General features: G+C 42.5%; 1 protein-coding gene across 1 annotated transcript in view; it reads left to right on the top strand.

Moving 5' to 3' along the window:
• The window catches only part of chl1b (cell adhesion molecule L1-like b), a 50,587-nt gene extending 28,933 nt beyond the window's left edge, over positions 1 to 21,654 (top strand). The window contains exons 17-28 of the mRNA XM_080728483.1: positions 555 to 752; positions 1,447 to 1,517; positions 3,091 to 3,313; positions 4,190 to 4,305; positions 4,569 to 4,776; positions 4,937 to 5,059; positions 9,136 to 9,315; positions 16,268 to 16,381; positions 16,603 to 16,764; positions 17,186 to 17,317; positions 18,639 to 18,711; positions 21,395 to 21,654. Of these exons, the coding sequence (XP_080584609.1) occupies positions 555 to 752; positions 1,447 to 1,517; positions 3,091 to 3,313; positions 4,190 to 4,305; positions 4,569 to 4,776; positions 4,937 to 5,059; positions 9,136 to 9,315; positions 16,268 to 16,381; positions 16,603 to 16,764; positions 17,186 to 17,317; positions 18,639 to 18,711; positions 21,395 to 21,599 (1,805 nt within the window). The 3' untranslated portion in view covers positions 21,600 to 21,654. The remainder of the gene's footprint in view (positions 1 to 554; positions 753 to 1,446; positions 1,518 to 3,090; positions 3,314 to 4,189; positions 4,306 to 4,568; positions 4,777 to 4,936; positions 5,060 to 9,135; positions 9,316 to 16,267; positions 16,382 to 16,602; positions 16,765 to 17,185; positions 17,318 to 18,638; positions 18,712 to 21,394) is intronic.
• The last annotated feature ends 2,449 nt before the right edge of the window (positions 21,655 to 24,103 follow it).

Below are 24,103 nucleotides of genomic sequence, written 5' to 3'. Positions count from 1 at the left end.
CCATATATGGCCATTAATTTATGAATTAATACAGTACATTTTCCCCATTGACTTGAATGGGTAAAATTAAAATGGTAAGACGGAATTAATTAATTTGCAAGTGTGACTTATATGCAATAAAAAAATACAGGTGTGGGGGGCAGAGGATGCTACTACCAAGGCGTTCTTAGGGTGTTCTACTAAGGCCAATTGTATTTTGATGTCTTGAAAGAAGAAGAAGAAGTTTGCGTAGGGAGTCGAGATCTTTAATGGCCTTTTGGTAATCCACATTTTGGTGGCTGCATAGTAGAATGCATTATCCCCCAAGCGTGAGGCGAATTTTGTCCGCACACAATTCTAGACAGAAGCAGACTTAGTTTTGCATGGTAATATTTTCTAGGATTGATTTGTCCGGGCATAAGTAACGGTTTGTCTCTTTAGAGCATTGTGCGTGCGTGCCCGAGGCTGGGGGCTGATGAGGAGTTGGCTGCACAGCTGGTGGTGGTTAGCTAGATAAGCGACTCTTTGGCACTGAGTGACAGGGACTGAGACTGATTTTCCCCACCTGTCAACAGAGTTCATTATTGACTATGAGGAGACCCAGTGGGAGCCGGGGAACTGGAAGGAGCTGCTCCGAGTGCCGGGGAACCACGGCTCGGCCGTGCTGAAGCTCCACGGGCACGTCGACTATCGCTTCCGCGTGTCTGCTGTCAACGCCGTGGGCAGGAGCCGTCCCAGCGAGCCCACAGAGAGATACAAAACGCCAACGGCAGGTCGGTGGCACTAGAAGCCCTCCCGTCTCTCATATTGTTTTTATGCCCTAGCCCTGTGATGAGGTCCCACTGTCACCGCGGCTACCGTCTGAACCCTGTGATCTTTATGTTACTTTATGCTCACAATCTAGTGGATAATTGATTCCCCTCTCGCTGAAATTCTGCTCTCTGTTGTGTGCGCAGGGGCGTCACAAGGGGCGTCACAAGGGGGACTGAGTTACTAGGGCCCAAGATGGAGGGGCCATGGAATTATTTTATACTTTAGCTATAGAAAAATAGCAGATATACAAGCTCACAGCGTGGCACCGAGTGCCGCGCTGCGAGCTTGTAGATCTGCTATTTTTTGTGAAAATGTGTGTAAATCTTTGAATATAGGACTGTGTATTTTTTAAGCGAACATTTGTAACTCAAATTTTGATTCTGGGGGTCCCTGGAACTAAATATTTTGATATGGGGGTCTGTGGCCAAATACATATCATTTTGGGAGTCCTTGACATGAAAAAGCTTGAGCACCACTGACCTAGAAACACAGGTTTAAAAAAAAAAAAACCTCATGAAGAACATTCATGGGGGAATCCTTGTACCCAGCAGGGTCCAGAATCTGGTGCGACACCCCTGTGTGTGCGTATCACTGGTCATTTCTTACTAACAACTGTCATGCTGACAAAATCTATATCTCTTCCTCCATCCTCAGCCCCTGACAAGAATCCTGAAAATATCAAAATCGAAGGTCGCATGCCCAATGAAATGGATATCAACTGGGAGGTAAGAAAAAGCATGGACCTTTAATATCCCTTTTCCATATACTGTAATGTGGGCTACCTCAGCATATTGAATTATTCACAATCTGCAGCGGTTTTTGGAAATCAAAGCATTTCTCTTCCCTAACAGGGAACAGACGCAACGCTTTATCAATGCTTCATATGCAATTATCAATAGAAATTTATGAAATAGAAATATGCCCCTTTGAAATGTTATTCTGTGGTTCCCATATTCAGAAAAAGCTATTTTCCGGGATCACTCTGAATGAGTTTTCAATGAAAGCCTGCCATTGTGCTGCTTTGATTAGAAAGAGAAAGGAAAGGCTATGAAAAGGAGATTTCTTTTTAACACGTACAACAATATATCCTGCTTTATTGTAAAAAGATGAATCTCCCCCTCACTTATTATCTGGCTGCCCTGCCATGATAATAGCCATAGATCCAAGATGCATGAGCTGTCTCACTGTTAATGTTTTGCTTTTTGTGGTTGTGGATAATGGTATTACATTCTATTTCTCATGTTCTCTCCATCTGCATACCCTGAATCCAACAACAACAAAAAAGAAGAAAAAAAAAAGTTGCACTGGAACAAGTCAATTGTTTTTTGTTTTGTATGGTTTTTGTACTAGGATCAAAGTGTGCACAGCTTAATCAATTCGGTATTTTTAATGTTTAGCTTTTATTACATTTTCAGAATATAATTGCTTGGAAAAAGGGAAAAGAAAAATGTATCGTATAAGACAGTGGTTCTCTGGGTCGGGACCCCCAGGAGGGTCCCCAAATTATTTTGGGGGTCCCCAGACGATTAACTTAACACTTTGCAAGCCACGGGGAGCCCCTTAATATTAAAACCGGAATATACCGGACATCTGAGCAAGGAGTCTCAGCCGCGCCCTCTTTTACCGTACTGGGTCATTAAAAACGAAATAAATGATTTTTATCCGAAAATCGGCGATCGTCTAACCTTCCCTAGTCACCACTCGTCCATCGATAGCGCATGGCTCGTCTGACATGAAGCAGAAGTGACGTCAGGTCCATTCCTTGCAGAGGCTTCCCAGCAGCCGTCCATTTTCTGTTTATACGTTAGTGCTAGTATAGCAGGAGTGCTGGGGGCTATGCGAGCGAAAATGCTCATATCTACTCTTGAGTCATACGTGGATTATTTGAGCCGACATTTACGTGAACAGATCGTGCACGCAAAACGCACGGGGATAAGATGTGGGGGGGTCCCCAGTTAAAATATCATTATTTTGAGGGTCGCGGCCTGAAAAGGTTGAGAACCACTGGTATAAGAGATGATAAAAAAATGTCTCAAAAAGTTAAGGCCTGACCTCAGTTTTCTGAATAAAGTCAAATATTATTCAAAAATTACAAAAACAAATATGTTGCTACATATACTGTACGTACTGTAGCATACTACACTAAAATGTGTTCCTGGCCTGAATAGGTTAAAACAATAAATAACATTTAACCCTGGAAAAATGGACCCAAATCAAATGGACCCATACTCCCCCCCCCCCCCCCCCCCCCCCCTCCCATAATAATTCTACTTTTTGTTTGTGTCCATCATCACACAGCCATTGCTTCCCATTGAGCACAACGGCCCTGGCCTGGAGTACAAGGTGAGTTATAGGCGACAGGATGTGGAGGACGACTGGCAGGAACACCTGGTGAAGAGACACTCGTTTGTGGTGAAAGAGACGCCCACCTTCGTTCCGTACGAGATCAAGATACAGAGCCGGAACCACCAGGGCTGGGGCCCCGAGCCCAAAGTAGTCAGCGGCTACTCGGGAGAGGACTGTAAGTGGCACCTTTCACTTACCTGTTTCAATATCACACAGTATCACGCTTAATATAACATATCCCTCGCTCGTGGTAGCACAGCCAGGTTGAAGCTGTAAAAGCAATTTCCACTCCCCTGGGGAACAGAAGATACTTCTTTTCATTTCATTTCATTTCATTTCACTTCATTTCCTTTCCTTTTCTTTCCCTCCTTTCCTTTCCTTTTGATGTTGCACGCCTACAGTACACACTTGTAGATCGACTGTTTTTGCTGGGCCACTCCATCCGACAACAAAGCATAAATCAGGCTTTACAGTACCTTTTATGTATTGCTTTCTGTTCTAAAACTCGAATGTTTTTTGAGTCATTTTGACATACATACATTATTTGATCTCTCATCTCTACTGTAGCCTTCTTCTGGAGTTGCCCCCAGGACGTAACCACAGGTCACTCACGGCCCCCCTCTCTCTCTCTCTCTCTCTCTCTCTCTCTCTCTCTCTCTCTCTGCTATCCTAGCTGCTAGTTCCATGGCTTGATTATATTATAGTCCCCTTGATTGCTATAACTAGAATCCTAGTTTGACTCCTGTAAATCCTTAATAGGTCTTAAATGGGAATTTAATGTAGTTCATCCCATTGCATCTGTCTCTGTTGAAAGTTATATGTGCTCAATGTAAATTAGTTTAGTTTTGTGGTTTTAGCTTGATGACACGCAAGACAACCATTGTGTGTGTGTGTGTGTGTGTGTGTGTGTGTGTGTGTGTGTGTGTGTGTGTGTGTGTGTGTGTGTGTGTGTGTGCGCGTGTGCGTGAGCGTGCGCGTATGTGTGCATGCACGCACGCTCTTCTGCCTTATATACTATATATATATAGTATGTGTGTGTTTATCTCTCCAGTTCCTTCTGCTGCTCCGGATGATGTAGCTGTAGAGGTGATGAACAACTCTGTGGTCAAGGTTAGCTGGATACGTGTACACAAGGACACACTGCACGGACATCTGGGAGGCTACAAGGTAATACCTCAAATACATCCCCTTGCTTTTAGACACAGTTTAAAAGGAACGACCCCGACCTTGCTCTAACGGTTCGCACCCCTCTGCCCCACTCTGTCTCTCTTGCTTTGGCAGCTCAATGTTCCCCTCTCACAGACCATCGGCGAGAATACATAACTCATTCAGTGATTTATCCCATGTATGATCTGTGGGCTTTGCTGTGTGAAAGCCGGCGCTAAGCCTCTGCGATGCTGTGTGCATGCGTGTCCGCGTGGTGTGTCTAGGTAAACTGGTGGCGTCTGCGCAGCCTGGCGGACGACGTGAAGAAAAGCCACGGCAACAAGCAGATGATGACGGTCCCCGGGGACCGGAGCCACGCCGTGGTACCGGGCCTAACACCCTTCTCCGAGTACAGCCTCATTGTTATGACCTTCAACGGACGGGGCAGCGGGCCCGGCAGCCATCCTGTGAACTTCAAAACCCCGGAGGGAGGTAGGATTGTAGAGCAGGCTGTGCAGAAACAACATGGAACTTATTGATTTACTACTACTGCAGGGCTGAGGGGGAAGAAATAACAGTCAAAGAAACTGGGGCTGCAGATTTCTACTCCTGTGTGTATTACCTTGTTTGTTTTTTGTTTTTTCTCCCACAGTTCCTGAGAAAAATCCTGTTTTCAGGGTCACAGACGTACAGAAGCACACAGTGACTCTAGCCTGGGCCCCTCCACTGGAGCCTAATGGAATTCTCACTGGTTACCTCCTGGACTATCAGCTGAGTACGTATCTGTGTTGATTTCTTCTTCTTCGAATCTATGATGAAAAATGTTCATTGACTTTGACCTTTTTTTCACTGACTAAAACAAAATAAAAACTGAAAGTTTCGTCAACAAATAAAAACTAGACTAAAAAAATGTAAGGGAGGGACGATTGGAGAAGAGATCCAGTAGAACTAAAAAGACAAGTCATTTTATGTTTTGTTGCGCTCCGGTGTTGCGCTCTGAAAATAGCAGATCTACAAGGTCACAACGCGCCGCTTGTAGATCTGCAATCTTTCAGCCTGTAAAATCAGGTATTACAACGCCATCAAGGCCTGCCAAAATAAATGTTTGTCTCAAAATCAACAGTAGATTTAGTTGCCTAAAATCTTGATATGACTAAAACGAAAACTTTTCAGATGACTAAAATGTGACAAATTTGATACAAATAATCCCTGTCAAAATCAACACTGCTGTCCACCCTGTAGGAAAAGAAAAGTATAGAATGGATATTTGCATTCACAGCAACAACTGTGCTTCCATGTCAAATACAGAAGAGGAAGTGATCAATCCCTGGGAGACTCTGTGATGCATTTGTTCAATAATGGAATCGTTCTGCACACCACGCAGGTCAACTTTGTACTGTTCCACTGTTAGCTGCTTTTGCATCCATAGCTATCCTGCTCTTAAGCCGTGGCGTAATTTTGTAGTCAGAGTCAGACCCGCCACTTCCGGGTGGGGGCAGCAGTTGTATTGTTAATATGCGCAGTGCTGTGTCCCTCGCTATTTTCAATGGATCCGCCCGTGGGAGAACAATTACATGAATAAAATATTCTAGTTTGAAGCATTATGACTCCTTTTAACTCCCAATGGTTCCTTTCTGAAAAATAAGCGTATAGTAAAAAAGATTCACGGGTTCCAAGTTTGTTGTTTTGAATGGTGAAAGATAGGGACTGGAGACGCTCAGCCCCCACGTGTCTCCGCCTACAAAACAACGTCACACTTAAGACCAGGATAAGCGCCATTGTGTCTATGGCTATAGACACATTATCAATGGTTCACCCCTATCTCTGAATGTCATTAAAAGCTACCTGGGCATGATCTTAAAGGGATATTTCACTTTCAAACATGTTTGAGTAATTTTGAAGGAGTAGTTCACCCCCCAAATTACTTTTCTTCTATTGATTACTCATGCCATGGAGACTTGAGTTCAATAATAGGTTTTTGTTTTTTTCGCATTCCTAAGACAAAAATTAGATTATAGTAAATTTACCCCCATTGATTCCGGATGGGGACCCAAATGCATTCGGGTCCCCATCTGGAATTAATGGGGGTAAATTTATTGTAATTACATTTTTGTCTTAGGAATGCGACCAAAAAAATATTATTGAACTCAAGTCTCCATGGCATGAGTAATCAATAGAAAAAAAGTCATTTTGGGGGTGAACTACTCCTTTAATGTCTACTCTGGCTTTGTTGAGAACCCCAGACTGAATTCATTTTAACAGCTCCTTTCCTATACAAATTTAAAAATCCATTGTTAGGTTCATTGAAAACACCCATCTTTGGTTCTGGTGACTGATATTGTCCTTCTAATGCGTGATGGGACCGTGTTTTTTTCAATTACTGTTTTCATTTATTTATTTTTATAATTTTCTGGGACAAAGAAAAAATAAATAAATAAACAAAAAGAAGTAATTGAAAAAATACGGGTGGACAGGTGGCTATGCAACCTAAGATTCTATTCAAATTCAGCATCAGTTGAGCAACAATTAAATTACATGAAAACGATGATTACTCCTGGTGATGCCCCCATTCTACCACTAGGAGATATTGTTGTCCTGTTTCATGCCGTTTACAAATGCATCATTAGCCTCTCTTGCGACCTTACCTACAAAAGTGTGTTCTCTCAGAAAAAGAAACACATGCTATCTTACTATCATAGCTGAGCGCTGATCACCAGCACAGTGTTATGGAGTATATCCTCCCGGTGTGCTGTATACTGTATGACAGGGGTCTTCAATGTTTTCAGGCCAAGGACCCCTTATTTGAGAGAGAGATGAAGAAGGGACCCCCACAACCTTTTCATAGTTTCCATATTGTTTCATAGTTTGACGGTGTATTTTGAATTCATGTCAATTTGTGTTTTCAGATATTTAACCACTTGATAAATAAACTAATAAACTTGACCTTTCACTCTGTACTTAGTCTGCTCTTTTTCCCCTTCTACAACAAACCTCTTTGCCGAAAATAGCCGATCTACGAGCTCACAACGCCTCGCAGCGCGAGGTGTTGTGAGCTTGTAGATCTGCTATTTTTGGCTACAGTTCTCAGAATATGGACACTAGGGTTCAAGTTGTTTATATAAAAAGGATTGGAAGATTTGGAGGACCCCCTGTTGTAACTCTGAGGACCCCTTAGGGGTCCCCGACCCCCTGTTGAAGATCCCTTCTGTATGACATGGTGAAGTGCGTCTGCTGAACGCAAGGAGGTGGATCTGTGGCTCACTGTTAATTGTGTAACCCATGGTCCGTAGCCAAGACGAAAATCTTTGTGTGGTTCTAACGGGACTGGGGTCAGAGTGGGGTCAGAGCGGTATATAGGAAACATGTCAGGTTGATGTCCAGTGGCCTGCCCTGCGCGTCATGATTATGGCTCAGTAGGGGCTGACCAAGGTCACCGTGTCACAGTCTGGCCATTTAGACCTGCATCGTGTCACTCTAGATTTTCACCACTTAAACCATTATTTTAAGCTTTAAAACCATTGAAAATCGCAGATATACGCAGATATACAAGCTCACAGCGCGGCCGCGCTGTAAGCTTGTAGATCTGCTATTTTTGAAAAATCTTGAAAATTTGTGCAAATCTTTGAATATATCTTTTTTGAATTGAACATTTGTAACTCAAATATTTGCTTCTGGGGGGGTCTCTGATACATGATATTTTAAGACGGGGGTCATATAATTCAAGGGTCCTTGACATGAAAAGGTTTAAGAACCATTGACTTAGAAACATGCATTTTTCAAAAAACCTTAGAAGGATTTAGAAGACACGTCGGGTCAAAATTCAAATTTTCAGATCTACAAGCTCGCAGCGCTGCACTCGGTGAGCTTGTATATCTGCTATTTTTTTTATAGTTAAAGCATAAAATAATAATACGTAATAATGCATACCCGGTCTAAATGGGTTAAAGCGTAGTGTTAGTGACCCGATCCCGTCCAGAGCGGACACCATCACCCACCAGATTGTGTGTGTTCGTTTGTCTCACTAGTGTCTTTAAACAAAAGCCATGACGAGGCTTGATCACTTGACTTTAAATGACAGCTTTGTGCTGCATTTAACAGCTAATTGAGTTTGATTTCGCGACTGCACAGGAGGGCCAAAACGTCCCACAGTATTTCAAGAGGGAACGTTTTCAGTGTGCCAGCCAGCACGATAAAGCTGATGGACTCTTTGAAATAGGACTTTTTTCTCTCCTCCACTCCCCCCCTTTTTTTTTTTCGTCCCCTTGAAAGAAGTCATGTGTGAAATGTTGAGGATAATGCAGCCAGCTGTCAGCATGGCACCAGCGACACCAGAGGAATCTCAACGTTGTAGCACAGCTGTTCCAACGCTACGCCTGTTTTCAGACGGCCATCATTAAGTTCACATCTCGCAAGGTTTCGCGGAAAGGCCAGTTTGTAGCATCATACACCCGTCCTAGAACAGAAGGGTGTGTGTGTGTGTGTGTGTGTGTGTGTGTGTGTGTGTGTGTGTGTGTGTGTGTGTGTGTGTGTGTGTGTGTGTGTGTGTGTGTGTGTGTGTGTGTGTGTGTGTGTGTGTGTGTGTGTGTGTGTGTGTGTGTGTGTGTGTGTGGAGGGTGGGGGGCGGTGTATTGGCTAAACTCACTTGCATACAAATTAACACATTATAAATGTAGATCATTTTGAAAAGAGTCAGTCTATCAGATTGTTCCTAAAGGGTAATCCATCAGCCTGCTCTCAACCCAATTACCGATGCGTCAGAGAAGTTTGCTTCTCCACACTGAACGACATGGCCGGACCTAATCCTAATGTATTTCTTCCATTTTTCCAATTTCATTTATTTATTTCTGCTAGTCAATGACACAGACGAGGTTGGGACCCTGCAAACGGTGGACATCAGTAACCCGGCCACCACAAAGTGGATCCTGCGTGACCTGGAGGCTGTGAGCAGGTACACGTTCTACCTGCGCTCTTGCACCAGTGTGGGCTGTGGACCTGTTGTCAGCGAGGAGTGCACCACCACCCCAGAAGCACGTAAGTCACTCAGGAAGCTGGACAAAAAGGTCTGGGCGGGGATGTGCGCGTGAATGCGTGGGTATGTGTGCATAGTTTTGTTAAAGTGTGGGTAGGCCTAGAATTATTGAATGCTTTAACCAGTGAAAAATAGCAGATATACAAGCTCACAGCGCGGCACAGAGTGTTTTTTGTCACATTCCTAAGACAAAAAATTGATTATCGTAAACTTACCCGGACGGTTTCCCCATCCAGTGCCATGCATTTGGGTCCCCATCCAGGGCCATGTATTCGGGTCCCCATCCGGAATCAATGGGGGTAAATTTACTATAATCAAATTTTTGTCTCAGGAATGCGACAAATACAAATAAATATTATTGAACTCAAGTCTCTATGGGATGAGTAATCAATAGAAAAAAAGTCATTTTGGGGGTGAACTACTCCTTTAAGTGGGTCCTTGGAAATTATACATTTGAGAACCACTATTACTAGTTCGACTGCTAATGTGCCATAGTTTCACAGTAAATAAGTGTCATACATATTCTGAATAAAAACCTGGAGACTTGACATTCAGTAATTGGGTCTTGGGTCAGAATAAGAACATTATAATGGTGTGTAAAGCAGAAAATCTAAAATTTGCCGCGCACAAGACCAAGTCTTTGCCACGGACACATTTGTCCATGTACAGACATATCGGTGACCCCTGCTGACGTGTCTGTGCAGAGATGGGATACAAGGTGCCCTGGGGCCTGACAGAATTTAGGTTAAGTGAAGTACAGTACAGTATAGGTGACAATGCCATTTCGGTGATATCAAATGGCATTGAACTGGCAGAATATGATATAGGCTTGGCAAAAGCTTTTCAAATCTCCATGTAGGTAATTATTGTGGATAAACTATAGAGGGTATGCGCATGCATAAAGTGAATGGCAAATCGAGTGGCACATCGAGTGGCAAAGTGTGTGGCAAAGTGAGTTTAACGTCGTTTAACGTTGTTTAAATCAATCAGATAGGACTTTTCTGTTTGGTGTATGGGCTGTCAAGTCCAGAACGTTTTTTTTTTGCCACTCAGTAGGCGTTCCTGCATAACTTCCTGGTATGATGATGATGTCACACGCATACCCTCTATTTCATACGGGGGTGGCAGAGGTTTTCATTTGTCACTGTCATGAAAGAGCAAGTGTTTATTGATTGGAGGGAGAACGAGAGGTATGAGACAATTAGCTAAAAAAGAAAATGCTTTGAGCAGAGGAAACGGAAGGTTTTAAATATTGAATTGTGTAATCATGAAGGTGGTGCTAGATACACTAAGTAATCATAAAAGGCTGATCCCTTGCATGTAATCTTTTGTTTTAAATGTTCCATTTTAATGACTTAGTTGAAGACTTCATACGGCGACTAACTATCACAGAACCCATGTTAAGGTGTTGTTGATGAGACTGTGGGGCTCTGAAACAAAACAAAGTAATTAGATTCAAATGAAACAGTAAAATGCAAACCAGGGTGCCAGCAAAGCACAACAAAAGACTTTCTGAACAAAACAGAAACACTTGAGTGGGCTTCAACCACCCTTTTATTTATTTTTTATTTTTTATTATAATTGAAAGAATCACAGTCAGAACACAGTTTGTTCATGGTATTGTAGTACCTACCTATGGTCTGTAAGCAGAGATAACTATTGCTTTTATTTGCATCGGAAAATGCATATATTCATAACAAGAATGATAAATTCACAGAAAGAAATTTCCTCTGAAGTTGTTTATCTGTATATTAGCTCAGAAGATATTGATCACATTATGTGGGGCTCTTATTGGTGTATGTAATATCCTTGACATGGACTCTCGCAGATCTCTTGTAACATACACGAGGGAGACACATTAGTAGTGAAAATGAAGCTGTGCTACCATCATTTTGTTTTTCACTGCCTTGCTGCTGTATCACGTTAATTACTCTAAGGCTCTCCTTCGCACTGCCAGAAATGTCCTGTGTGTGCTAGCTTGCTCTTCATTACAAATGTGCATGCGCGTGTGAGTAATGTATGCATGTGTGCACACAGGTGTGTGCAGATGAGACAATTCTACCACGTCTGCTTTGCTATGCATTGCTTTTTCTTTGTCTTTGTTTTCGTCTCCCGCAGCTTCCGCCACAGTTTCCAACCTCCTCTTCAGTATGTACTGTAGATCCCTGTTCTAGAGCCCGCCTGATAAACCAGTCGCGCTCTGGTCTGTACGTAGGGTTACGTCTAATTAGCCCTATTCACGACCCGCCCACTCAGCATCCCCCGGGTGCTGAAGTCCCGTTTTGAAGGGGTAAATCCTACCATAGCCTATGGAGTTAGCACAGAAATCGCAAATTTAATGCAATTTCCAAATAGTAAAGTATAAAATACGGCTAGCATGATCAAGAACACAAGATACTAAACGGCACAAAGCACTATAATTTACTTTACTGTTAGAAATAACGATTTGTTGGCTTTAAGACCAGTATAGTTTCCCCTTCTAAATTGAAGTCAGCACCCGGGGAAAACTGAGAAACGGAAGTAGGTGGGCGGGCCGTGAATAAGGCTAATTCATATTTCGTCTCGCAACGGCGACAACCGATGTCACCGTTGTAGGACAATGTATGAAATAGGCTTTAGGCAACTAACAGCCAAGCTCACTGTACCATAACCATGGCATTACCAACACACATATTATGGACAGTTTACAGGTGTGTCAAAAAGGTATGGCACGATACCCTTCATTCATGACCTTAAAGGGGCTACACCATGAATTAAACTTTTTTTCCCTACTTTTACAGTTTTTTTGGTCTTCCCGGTATGCCTTCTACCCCCAATTATTTTTTCTTTCACCTTCATTTCAGGGGTTTTCTGAATGGGTGTGTCTGAACGGGCCTGTTCACAGTTCAGAGTCCTGCCCCCTCCTTTTCAGTCTCCACCAGAGGAGGGTGGGGATTGACAGACAATCTGTCAATCCCAATAGCGCCCCTTTTCCAACAAAGGGCATTTTGGTATTGCAGCTGAAAAGGCTTGGTATGACATACAGACATTAACATGAAAATTCAATATCTGAGTGGTTGTTTAGGCTTAAACCTGTATATATATATTTTTTTATATGGGCCAATATTTATATAACATGTGTTTTTATTATGCATGGTGTAGTCCCTTTAAGTATTTGACATGGAATCACATACAGTATTTCAGATTCATCTAATCTAAATGCTGTGTTGGTATGCCACATGTTTAAGCAGTCTGCTCTAATTGCTGTAGCTGTGTGTGGGCTAGTTAGCTTGCATGGGTAGATTCATAGGCTGTGTGAACAGGTGTGACACACTCCGTCATACACACTAGATTACTTCAGGAATACAGAACGATAAACATGCAGACATTTTCCACTCATTGATGAATAATTAACCTTGTCTACTGTTTGCCCTTGCCATCAGCAGAGAGCACTCTGGTGCCTTCTTCCATTAGCAAAATGTCAACTGTTTTCTAGATAAAGTTTGTGGCTTTCTCTGCAATGGCGATGCTAATGAGTAACCTAATTATTACTTCATATTAATCTTGGCTCATTAGTGACTCTGTAAATGAATATTGACTTTTATCCTAGAAGCAGCACACTCTGTTGTCACATGTGGAACTCACACAGAGCAAACAAATGACACAACCATCTATCCTCTCGTCGTGTCATTATGTATGTTCAAGCTCAAGCTAGAGATTAATGTCCCATAATTTAGCATTTTTTTGGGGGGATCATTCTTTAGTATCTATAAACACACATGTACCAACATTTACAGTGGAAAAGATCTCACAGTCCGTTTCCAGGACATTTTTTAACTGCTTATTAGTCATTCATATGAATTATCCGACTGCTGTGAATGGTGGAATTCGAGAAAACCTGGGAACGATTTGAATTCTCAATCCTTCTCAATGTGAATGAACTCTGGATGTTACCTAGCCACCAGAAACACTGCTCTCTGTACACACAGAAGGTCCTCGTTAGCTCTACAAGCAGGCTAGTAACAATTATCAGCAAACACATTTATCCTAATCCTGCAGTCTGGTGTGAAACATTCTGTGCACTGGACACCCAAGTTCAAGTCGCTTATTGTCTCGTGCACACAACACAGCCGGTAGCAAAACAAAACTGCAGACGGTCGGATTCTTGTACACAAAGGTTTCCTCCACAGTGTGAACTCTAGAGATAGCTCCAATTTCACCTTCATCTTAAATTAGTTCTGACTCGCTATGGTGCGGCTACAACCACAATTCTATTAACCTCATTCCTGGGAAGCTCTGCACTTATTTGTCAGCCTGTATCTATGTCAAAACTGGGTGAAATTTTGAATGGCTTGTAAAACAGAGTGTTTTAATCAACCCCTTGACATAATGGTAGTAGCATATAGTATTTAATATTTCTTGTTGTAGTCCTCTCAAAGAGTTACTAATTTTAGATCAAGAGCCTCTGTAGTTGAAGTGTGTGCTAACCCTAACTCCCCGCTAGTGGCATTGTAGCTTATATGCCTCTTCTTCAAATTGATAACCACAAGCAATATGTCTTCCTTTTTCAGGCCAGTCAGCCTTCCCCTCACCTCCAAGCACCACAAGGTCCCCTGTGGCCAAACCAAGCACTCGTTCCACCATAGGTATAGCTGCTTCGCATTCAAACACAAGCCGCGCAGAAGTGGTGATAGGATGAAGTGTATGAAGGGAAAAAAAGTGGCTGAAATAATGTATTAATGCAGGGGTCTTCAACGTTTTCAGGCCAAGGCCCCCTTAATCGAGAGAGAGATGAAGCAGGGAACCCCACAACTCATATAGTTTCATCATTTGACAGCACAATCATCAGTGTATTTTGGAATCATGTCAATGTGTGTTTTCAGATATTTAATGACTTGAACCTTCAATACTTAATAAACTTGACCTTTCACTCTGTACTTAGTCTGCTCTTTTCCCCCTCTACACCAAAGCTCTTTGCCAAAAATAGCGGATCTACAACCTCACAACGCCTCGCAGCGTAGATCGGCTATTTTTGGCTAAACTTCTCCGAATATAAGTGGTTAATATAAAAAAGGAGAAAAAAAAAATCACACAAAGATTTGGAGGACCCCCTGTAGTAACACTGGGGACCTCCTAGGGGTCCCGGATCCCTCCCCTGTTGAAGACCCCTGTATTAATGATTGCTGCTGTAGTAGTCCCACCAGATGTAGAATTGAATATTCGATGCAACAACATCTATATCCTGATCCTGACCCAAAGGTGTAAGCTCTGGTGTGTAGTGACTCGAAGGAAGGACAAATATCTCTAATTGTCACTGATTGATCTGTTGGGCCCCCAGTCCACTCTGTACACGGCTGCTATTGACTAAACAGTCACCTAACATTTACATGTAATATTCAACCAGGTAAACAACAAACTCCTCTATGGGACATAGAAAATGTCCGCTGCAGCAGCATCCGAGCCGAGGAAAATACAGAGGGCCTCGAAACGTCCTCTCCGGGCCAAGTGAGGGAGGTGTGCTCATACTGGGAGGGCGATGTTTACTGTACAGGGGGATAAGTGGATAAGTGGACGCTGTTGAAACCCTCCTAGATGAGAATAGATTCTTTCCTGGTCTCTTGTTTTAAAGAGCCTCCTGACTTTGAAGTGCCGTCTTTTCAGGGCCATCAGATGCCTGCTGGGGCAGCAGCTGCTTCCCGCAGCGTTTAATAGCGGGCTGAAGAGTGCGGTGACAAAACACAGCAGCCAGCCTCGGGGTATTTTTAGTGCAGGGCCCTCTGTCACTGTGAGTCGTCCTACAACGCCAACGAAGGGAATTACCATAGCTACCGACTAATCCATCAATATTAGTCGGACGGTGTCATTTGAGCTCATTGGGATGGGCAGTGCAGAGTGCCCAGGTGTCCTTGTGTGCTGAATTATCACCTGAGCAAATGACGCACCTGAGCTGGAGACATGGCTGAAGATTTGCATGTTTGCCGTAGGGAAATGAAGTGGATTGTACTTTGTTGACTAGCTCAGACAGCTGCTGTCAAAATATACTTTTCCAATAATAACCTTGCGCATTGTTCTCTACCTCTAGTTTCTGCTGCTGTTTTGGTTTAGTTTTTTTTACGGTTACAGCACACAGAGGTTTCACCGCCTGCTGAGTTACAGATAAAATGTGGCTTTACTCGCAGATTCCCTCTGACTATAATGCACACATGATTATCGCCGTTGTCGGGTGGAAACCTCGTATCTCCAAGTTTCAAATGTGTATGTTCTTTCGCAAATTAAAGCCCTGCTTCATCGTACAAGGCCGTCGCACAAAAGTAGTGAAAACAGCAGATCTACAAGCACACAACGCCTCGCACACCGCGAGGCGTTGTGTGCTTGTAGATTGGCTGTTTTCACTAGTTTAAATCATTTTTAAAATGAAAAAATGCAAACCGAACGGTTTTGGACATACAAGGTTTTCACCCGACAACGACGTTATGAAAGACATTCAAGCTCACCAAAGGATTTTTTTTTATTTTTTAATGTTTTGTTTTTAATGTGGGCCTGCATACAGTACATAACAGGGCACATTCACAGAAAATGCAACGCATACTGCGGCACACAGCTTTCTTCTTTTAACATCATAATTATCTTTGAGCTGCTGCACATTTTTTAATCATTAGGTTTTTATTTCACATGTAAGGCATGGCTTTATCATCACTGCTTCCCCTCATCCGCATTATTATCATTCTGTTAACATCTGCTCCAGACATTATTGATGTGTTTCTACAGTGTTGTCAGGAATAGAAACAGCATGGATGGAGTGTGTGTGTGTATGTGTGCGCACGCGCGCGTGTGTGTGTGTGTGTGCGTGCATGCGTGTGTGGCGTAAACACCCTTTCAGTGTATAATAACCCACCCCAGGCCTTCTCTGGTGTCTGCTATATCCTCTACTAACACTGTTCTGCCATTTCTCTCCCTTCTCATCTTGTCTGTCAGTCGCAGGCCTGTTGAATATTAGCTCATCCGTTAGTGACAACTTTGCAAATATCAGCTGGATTCCTGGAAGCGAATACAAGGATTCAGAGTTATATATTGCATATATGAACAACCGTAAGATCACATTACCTTTTCCTATCAATTTCTGCTCTATGTCACAATGATTTTTCTTTCAAAGCAATGAAATCCTTCCCTGTAGACATACAACTAACATCAATAACCCTTGTGTGTTTTATGTCTGACATGTGTTTTTTCTTCATACTCAGTACATTGCTACTGCTTGTGTGTGTGTCTCCTGAGAACTAACCCTTCCTGGTCATTCGCCCTGTGTGTAGGTAAAGGTAACTGGAAGATATCTGAGCGGGTAAACACCTCAAAGGCATTCCACATCATTGAGGGGCTCGAGCCTGGAACTGAATACACTGTGCGCCTTATGACTAACAACTGGCTTGATAATTCTAGTATGTTTGAAGATGTTATCAGGACCAGGTCCAAAGGTGAGGAGGGACGCCAAAAGGGTTCACACCAAAACAAAACTCAGCGAAAAGCCACAACAACTTTAAATGACGTGTCAATTGAGCAGAGTGCAGATAGACTCGGCAGCGCGCCCTTGAAAGTGACTCAAGGTGCTGCGTGCCGTGGTCCTCCCTGATGTCGATAGGATTTGATTTAGCCTGCTGCTTGGACTCGCGGAAAGGAATTACATTTGCACAGCATTCCTTACTTGATTAATTAGACAAGCGGATTAGCTGTTTAATATTAATATTGGAACGTCTTTATTGCAGCACACGCACGCACACACCCCCCTGCCACCTCTGCCTTTTGCATCAGATAGTCGTTGTCGATGTAAACATTCAATCAATTTGTCCCGATGAGAGGCCAAGGCAAGTCAAAGTCACTGGGTATTGTTCTCCTCAGGTCTGGCCAGCATCCACGGAGGGATATCCACCCAAGGCTGGTTTATTGGCCTGATGTGTGCCATCGCTCTCCTCACCCTCATTGTCCTGATCGCCTGCTTTGTCAACAGAAACAAAGGAGGGAAGTATTCCGGTAGGTGTTCACTTTGCAAGTATGCATGCCAGTGCCTCCTGCATGCTAACTAATTGCTGCCCCAAGTGTTATTATATTCCCATTTAGCTGTTTGTTGCTAAGACAGAAAATTACAAATCATTCTAGGATTCCATTAGAGGAATACTTAAACAGATGTATTATTTTCCAGGAGTAGGCATCACACGCCATGGGTCATTTCAATGCAAATGTGTGTACAGGGGAATAGGAAACGTGTGTTGATAGGAAAATTCATTTATACTTGTATTTTGCATTGCTTTGATATGCTGTTTATTTTATGCCGCGACTACAAAGCAAGGCAGCGTGCAGCCCGCACTCAGATGCAAATATTACATGAGGCAGCCGCCGCCTCGGGAATGATTCCATAAGCACCGTGTTAATGTTCCGGACACCAGGGTCCTTTTACGGCTTTGATCATTCCACAGCTAATGGCCACCTGGTTGTCATCTTGCCCGCTATCGCTTAAAACGTCAGCAGAATAAGACTGAAGAACCCAGCCCTGTGTTTCTGTGGGGTGATGTCCTCATTATGTGCTCCCCGTCATCCTTACTCTTTCTGTCATTCCGTTTAACCTTTTTCCGACATAATGTGTTAAGCTGCATAACACTGACACAGCATCGTCAGCACACTGTAATCAACGTGATGTTTCCTATTCTTTTTTTCTTTTTTTTTGCACACCTTGATCTGCAAAAAAATGAAAAAAAATATGATTTGAACTTTTACTGTGTGGAACCAGTGTGAGGCGCTGGGAATCAGAACCAGAGGCGTCAATTGAGTATGGCAGGGTATGGCAGCTGCCATACCTTGGCTACAGGGGGAAAAATTAAATGTACTTCTTCAATTAAATTCATTATGCCTGTTGCTAAGGTATGGCAACATGACTGGTGTCTTGGTGTCGTGCGCGCAAGACACCAGTCATGTTGCCATACCTTAGCTTTTGCTGAACTGACGCCACTGGTCAGAACATGTCATTGCTGTGAGGCAGAAACCTTGTATCTCCATTTTTAAACTTTAAACAAACTGCCAGTTGGTTTTATAAATATTTAACCAATGAAAAGTATTAACAAGAGCTTGTGAGTGACTAAATAATAACGACATTGGATCCAATGGAAGATAGGTTCTTTGTTTCTTTTTTTCTTTTTTCTTATTTTTTCCTGAAAAAGGTAACCGTTTTGGACATACAAGGTTTCCGGCTGACAGCGACGACATTCAAAGCAACCTTACAATAAAGGGTCACACACACTTTCTCTTCATCTCTGGAGGAATCCACTGATATAGTCTCTCCTCTTCTTCTTCTGAGCAGTAAAAGAGAAAGAAGACCTTCACCCAGATGTAGAGTCCCAGGGGATGAACGACGACACTTTCTGTGAATACAGGTAAACCTAATCCTCCCACTGCCGTCTCAACCACCATACTGTAAGTCCATGTATATGACATTGTGTCCTATACAGCAGTGGTTCTCAACCTTTTCAGGCCGCGACCCCCCCAAATAATCATATTTTTAACTGGGGACCCTTCCCACCCTGACGAGCACTAAGAGTTGAGGCATTACATTTTGTATAACACGGTTTTATTGTGAAAATAGCAGATCTACATGTAGATCACATGTAGATCACATGTAGATCACATGTAGATCATGTAGATCACATGTGAGCATGTATATCACAATTTCTGCCTCAAATATTAGACAATTTGGACAATGTTTAATTTGTCATTTTAGAAGTATTAAAAAGTCCTAATAAACAATGTTGCACATTAAGTTAATCATCTGGGGACCCCTCCAAAATAATGTGGGGACCCCCCTGGGGGTCCTGACCCACAGGTTGAGAACCACTGCTATACAGCAGTGATACTCAACCTTTTTGAGTTTTGATAATGCATAACAGTTTTTTATACATTAGACCACAGACCCCCTTTTGATATTATGTTTGTATCTCTTCAACCCCAATCTAGTGCCATTAATTCCATACATACTGTACACTCTCTGAGTTAGGTTATAGACCTGTAAGGGTCCATTTGGTTTGTAAATAGAGATAAATAATCACTGGTGACCCACGTTGAGAACCACAGCTACACAGTACAGCGCCAGTCGGTGTCCACATTGTCCACTCTCTGCAGAGAATGTTAGAGAGGCAGGGGCTGACATTTCTAAAAGGGCCTCTTGGTGAAAACATTGAAAATAGCAGACCTCCAAGCTCACAACGCGCCGCGCTGCAACGCATTGTGAGCTTGGCTATTTTCAATACTTGATACTACACTAAACTAAGCATAATCAAGTCAATACTGGAGATGTGGCGTGCGGCATGGATTTCTACACAGAGAGGGCAATTCTTTCAACATAAGACACTGCATTCAAGTTCAGGAGAGTTTGGACAAGGCAATTCTCTTGACTGCTGCCTTCAGGTATGGCATGGAAAGAGGGCATTTGCGTTTCCTGCACCATAGTGAAAATTGCATTCATGGTCTGGAGAGGGCACTTTTTACAAAAGGATAAATGGGCAGGGGCCCAAGCCCCCTTTGATGTCTTATGTGTGCACGTGCCTGCGCTGGAGACACAGGCGGTGACGAGCAGCTGAGTAACTGACTGTGTGATAAACAGCAATGGCGTACCGGTACCGGAGTTGCTTTTCCCACGTCTGGGGCGTCGTCGCAATATCTCCCTTTATAAAGGCCTTGTGATTAGGCGCTGTGTTCTGGTGGCGGTGGTGATGGCCTCACTAGTTGACGTCTCATTAGAGAGGAGCTGCCTCATTGCTCAGAGACGTCTCCATTTGTTTCTGAATGGAGCTAAAGTGAAGACGTGCCCAGCCCACACAGCAGGGGGCTAAAACCAATCAGCACAATTGAAAGAATCTCATCTCGGGGGCAGTAATATCTGGGCCCTCGTTCCATTAATCCTTTAGTGGTCCAATTCATAATGCTCACTCCCGCAGTACGAGTCCCGGAGTGATTCTCCAATCTAAAAAATCTGCACGCCACTACAAAACCTTTGACGAGGGAACGTCAATAGAGGCTCGGTGGCGGGTAGTGCACGTGCCCTCAACTCCCGAGATGAATGGAATCTTATTGTTTGTTTCAGAATAATGGTTTCTAATAGTCACTATACAGTTTACTCAGAAGGTGTCCCTGGAATAAAATAAATCACAGCGTTTAGTGGAAGATGCATGTAAATTCCCCGCTCTCGTTCCTTCCTCCTGGTCACTTATTAGGTTAATCATATTACATATTACAGCTCACACGCGAGCAGTTAAAGAACATTATAGGGTGCGGCATGAGCAGGTTCAACAATCCCATCAGTTTAATGTCCCCATCAATATCCCACGTCTCCCCTCGTCATCTCTTCGTCAATTGCGCTGATATGCAAACAGTGGTCGCAATTACAAATGTCCTGACTCGTGCATATATGTATGATTATTTTCCCTGTTGCTCGGGGCAGGTTAAATGCTATTGCCAATCACGGAGGCTCATTGGCGGGGCTCTCTGACAGCTCCAGCCTTCACCATGTCCTTGCCAATAAGCTGTAGTGTAGAGCAGTGGTTCTCAACCTGTGGGTCGGGACCCCCAGGTTGAGTCCCCAAACTATTTTGGGGGCGCCCCCAGATGATTAACTTAATGTACAATGTTGTTTTCTCACTCAATAGTAAACAAACCAACATAAAGTTTAAGTAATAAGGGTATTAACACATTTCTAAAGTGACAATTTAAGGGCTTTTTAACACCTCTAAAATGATAAACTAAACATTGGCCAAATTGTCAAATATTAGAGGCAGAAACTGTGAAAATAGCCGATCTACATGCTCACAATGTGAGCATGTAGATCTGCTATTTTCACAATAGAACCATGTTATACAAAATGTAATGCCTCAACTCTTAGTGCTCGTCAGGGTGGGGGGGGGGGGTCCCCAGTTAAAACATGATTATTTTGGGGGTCGCGGCCTGAAAAGGTTGAGAACCACTGGTGTAGAGAGTGAAGCCGTGAGTGAAAAGTAAAAAAAAATAAATGAAAGTAAAAAATAGAATAAAAATCCACTGTGCCTCTCTGCCGTGCGTGTTCTGCAGTGACAACGACGAGAAGCCGCTGAAGGGCAGCCAGCACTCTCTGAACGGCGAGATGAAAGCGGCGGAGAGCGGTGACAGCATGGTGGACTATGGCGACGAGGACGCTCAGTTCAACGAGGACGGCTCCTTCATCGGGGAGTACGCCGGACGGAAGGAGAAGAGGGCGTCCGGGGAGATCAAAGCCACCGCTCAAACCCCGGCGTGAGGAGCCGGAACCGTCATCATGTCCTTTCTTTTCCGTGGATGCCATTTTCACTGGGTCTGGCACACACTATAAAGATCTGGAGTGTGCTGGACATTTAACCCTGAGGGTGTAAAAAAAATGGAAGGGTCTGTTTTTTTTTTTGCACTCTCTGGGTTAAATGTGCACTCCGGATTTTGCTGTGTGGGAGGAACAAAATAACGGTGGAGAAGACATTATCCATACTGAGCACCATCTTTGTGTGTGAAATGTAATGCATCACTGTCAACTGCACTGCCATCCTCATTTTATGAAGCTACGTTTTATCAAGTTGTAAGAGAAATGGCCATTTCTAAATGTATGCTGTATATAAATACTGTATATTGTATGTGCAAAGTGTTTTTTATTACTGCAAAACAATGAAGACGTTTGGGAGCGCTTGCATTATAATGTTTTTTGTAAATGGAATTATAGTATTCAGTTTGTATGAATGTTAAAGTAAAAGGGGAGAAAAAAAACAACCACATTCCTAATTGCACATCATTTTATTCAGTCTTGTTTCTCATGTCATGTTGTCGCGAACAAGTACAATGTGGGGATATGAAGTTGTTACTTTTCAGCTGAAGCAATTATTATTGACATTTTATATTTGAAATGGATCCATTAAATATGATATGTGTACTGGTTGTTTATTAACTTATTTCTTAAGGTTTTATACCTGGTAGTAACAACATAATTTAGATGGTGGTTAAATGCATAAAATGTATCATAAAGTTGCATTCTGAAAGACCTTGAATTTGAAAGGTACAATTTCCCCCCATTTTTCCTTGTTTAATAGCTTTTTCCAAGGATAACCCATTACCAAATTAAACCACTGCTTACCTTAAACAGCCTATTTCAGGGCTTTCCAATAAGCTGCCAAACGTATTGCCTATAATGTTACATTCCAAATGTCGTCCATTTTGGATGACTAATTACCTGCTTCAAACTGAACCGGCTATCCTCCAACAGGGTGAAATAACTTAGTCTCTCAAATAGAGTGTTAAGTAAACAAACAATTTATTCCGGCTCATAGACTGTCATATATATTGATTGCACGACAGCTGGTATAGCCACAATTAACCTTTAAGTTGTGCCACACAATTCCAATGTTGTCAGTCAATTTCCCCTTTGAACATACTGTACGCCTCAGTCACGCATTAGGTCAGTGGTTCTCAACCTTTTCAGGCCGTGACCCGCAAAATAATGATATTTTAACTGGGGACTCCCCACCCTGATGAAGACTAAGAGTTAAGACATTACATTTTGTATAACACGGTTCTGTTGTGAAAATAGCCGATATGTAGATCGGCTATTTACACAATTTCTGCCTCTAATATTTGACAATTTGGCCAATGTTTAATTTGTAATTTTAGAGATGTTAAAAAGTCCTTAAATTGTCATTTGTCACTTTAGAAATGTGCATACACTTGAACTTTATGTTGGTTTATTTACTGAGTTGAGTGAGAGAACAATATTGCACATTAAAGTAATCATCTGGGAAAATAATTTGGGGACCCCCCTGGGGGTCCTCCTGACCCACAGGTTGAGAACCACTGCATTAAGTAGCTATCTCTTCTTTTGGTGTACCATTAATCTGATTACAGTGTTTTCACTGTAACTGTAATGGTTTATACTGTAGCCCCCTTTTTGTTACCATACTGTAACTGGTCTTTCCTCCACCTGCTATGCACATGCAGCGTTGCATACTGTTATCTGTCATTCCCAATTTACTTTTCACAGTACAGCGTTGCCTACTTTAATCTGTCACTCCGCCGACTGCTATTCCCAGTATAGCATGCTGTCCTCTGTCATTCCCCAACCTGATATATTTACAGACAGTATAGCATAATCAGTGTTGCATCATCAGTCACAACACGGAAGAAGAGAGAGCCTTTCTTGTGCATATTATATATCACTGTCATTGCCATTCAGAACATGATTATTGTGTTATAGCATCAACAGTAATATTAACACATGCCCATCGGCTTAATTGCAACTTTTGTATAAATACAGCAATTTGCATGTTACAAATGTTGATTGATGTTTTTGATGTCATTAAATTGCTATACTTTCTTACACCTTGGTAATGGTTTGACTGCCCGTTCAGGCCACTCTGCTTTGATATTAAACAGTGGTGTAAAGTACATTTACTTAAGTAATGTACTTAAGTACAATTTTGAGGTATTTTACTTTACTTGAGTATTTCCAATTTCCAATACTTTTACTTCTACTCCACTACATATTGGATCCAAATATTGTACCTTTGCAGGTATACATTTATAATATTAAACATTAAACATACATAAACCACTTTAGACCTATTTTATACCTTGGCTATTTGAAAATAGCTGATCTACAAGCTCACAACGCGTTGCGATGTGAGCTTGTAGATAGGCTATTTTCAAACATTTTGTGCTTTTACTTTTGATACTTTAACCCATTTAGGCCTAACCTATAGAATAGGGCTAAATCAGAAATTAGCCTAC

The sequence above is a fragment of the Nannobrachium achirus genome (assembly GCF_963921795.1).
Source record: "Nannobrachium achirus genome assembly, chromosome: 6".
Taxonomy (NCBI): domain Eukaryota; kingdom Metazoa; phylum Chordata; class Actinopteri; order Myctophiformes; family Myctophidae; genus Nannobrachium; species Nannobrachium achirus.
The sequence above is the reverse complement of the archived record's forward strand: the minus strand, read 5'-3'. Positions and strand labels throughout refer to the sequence as shown.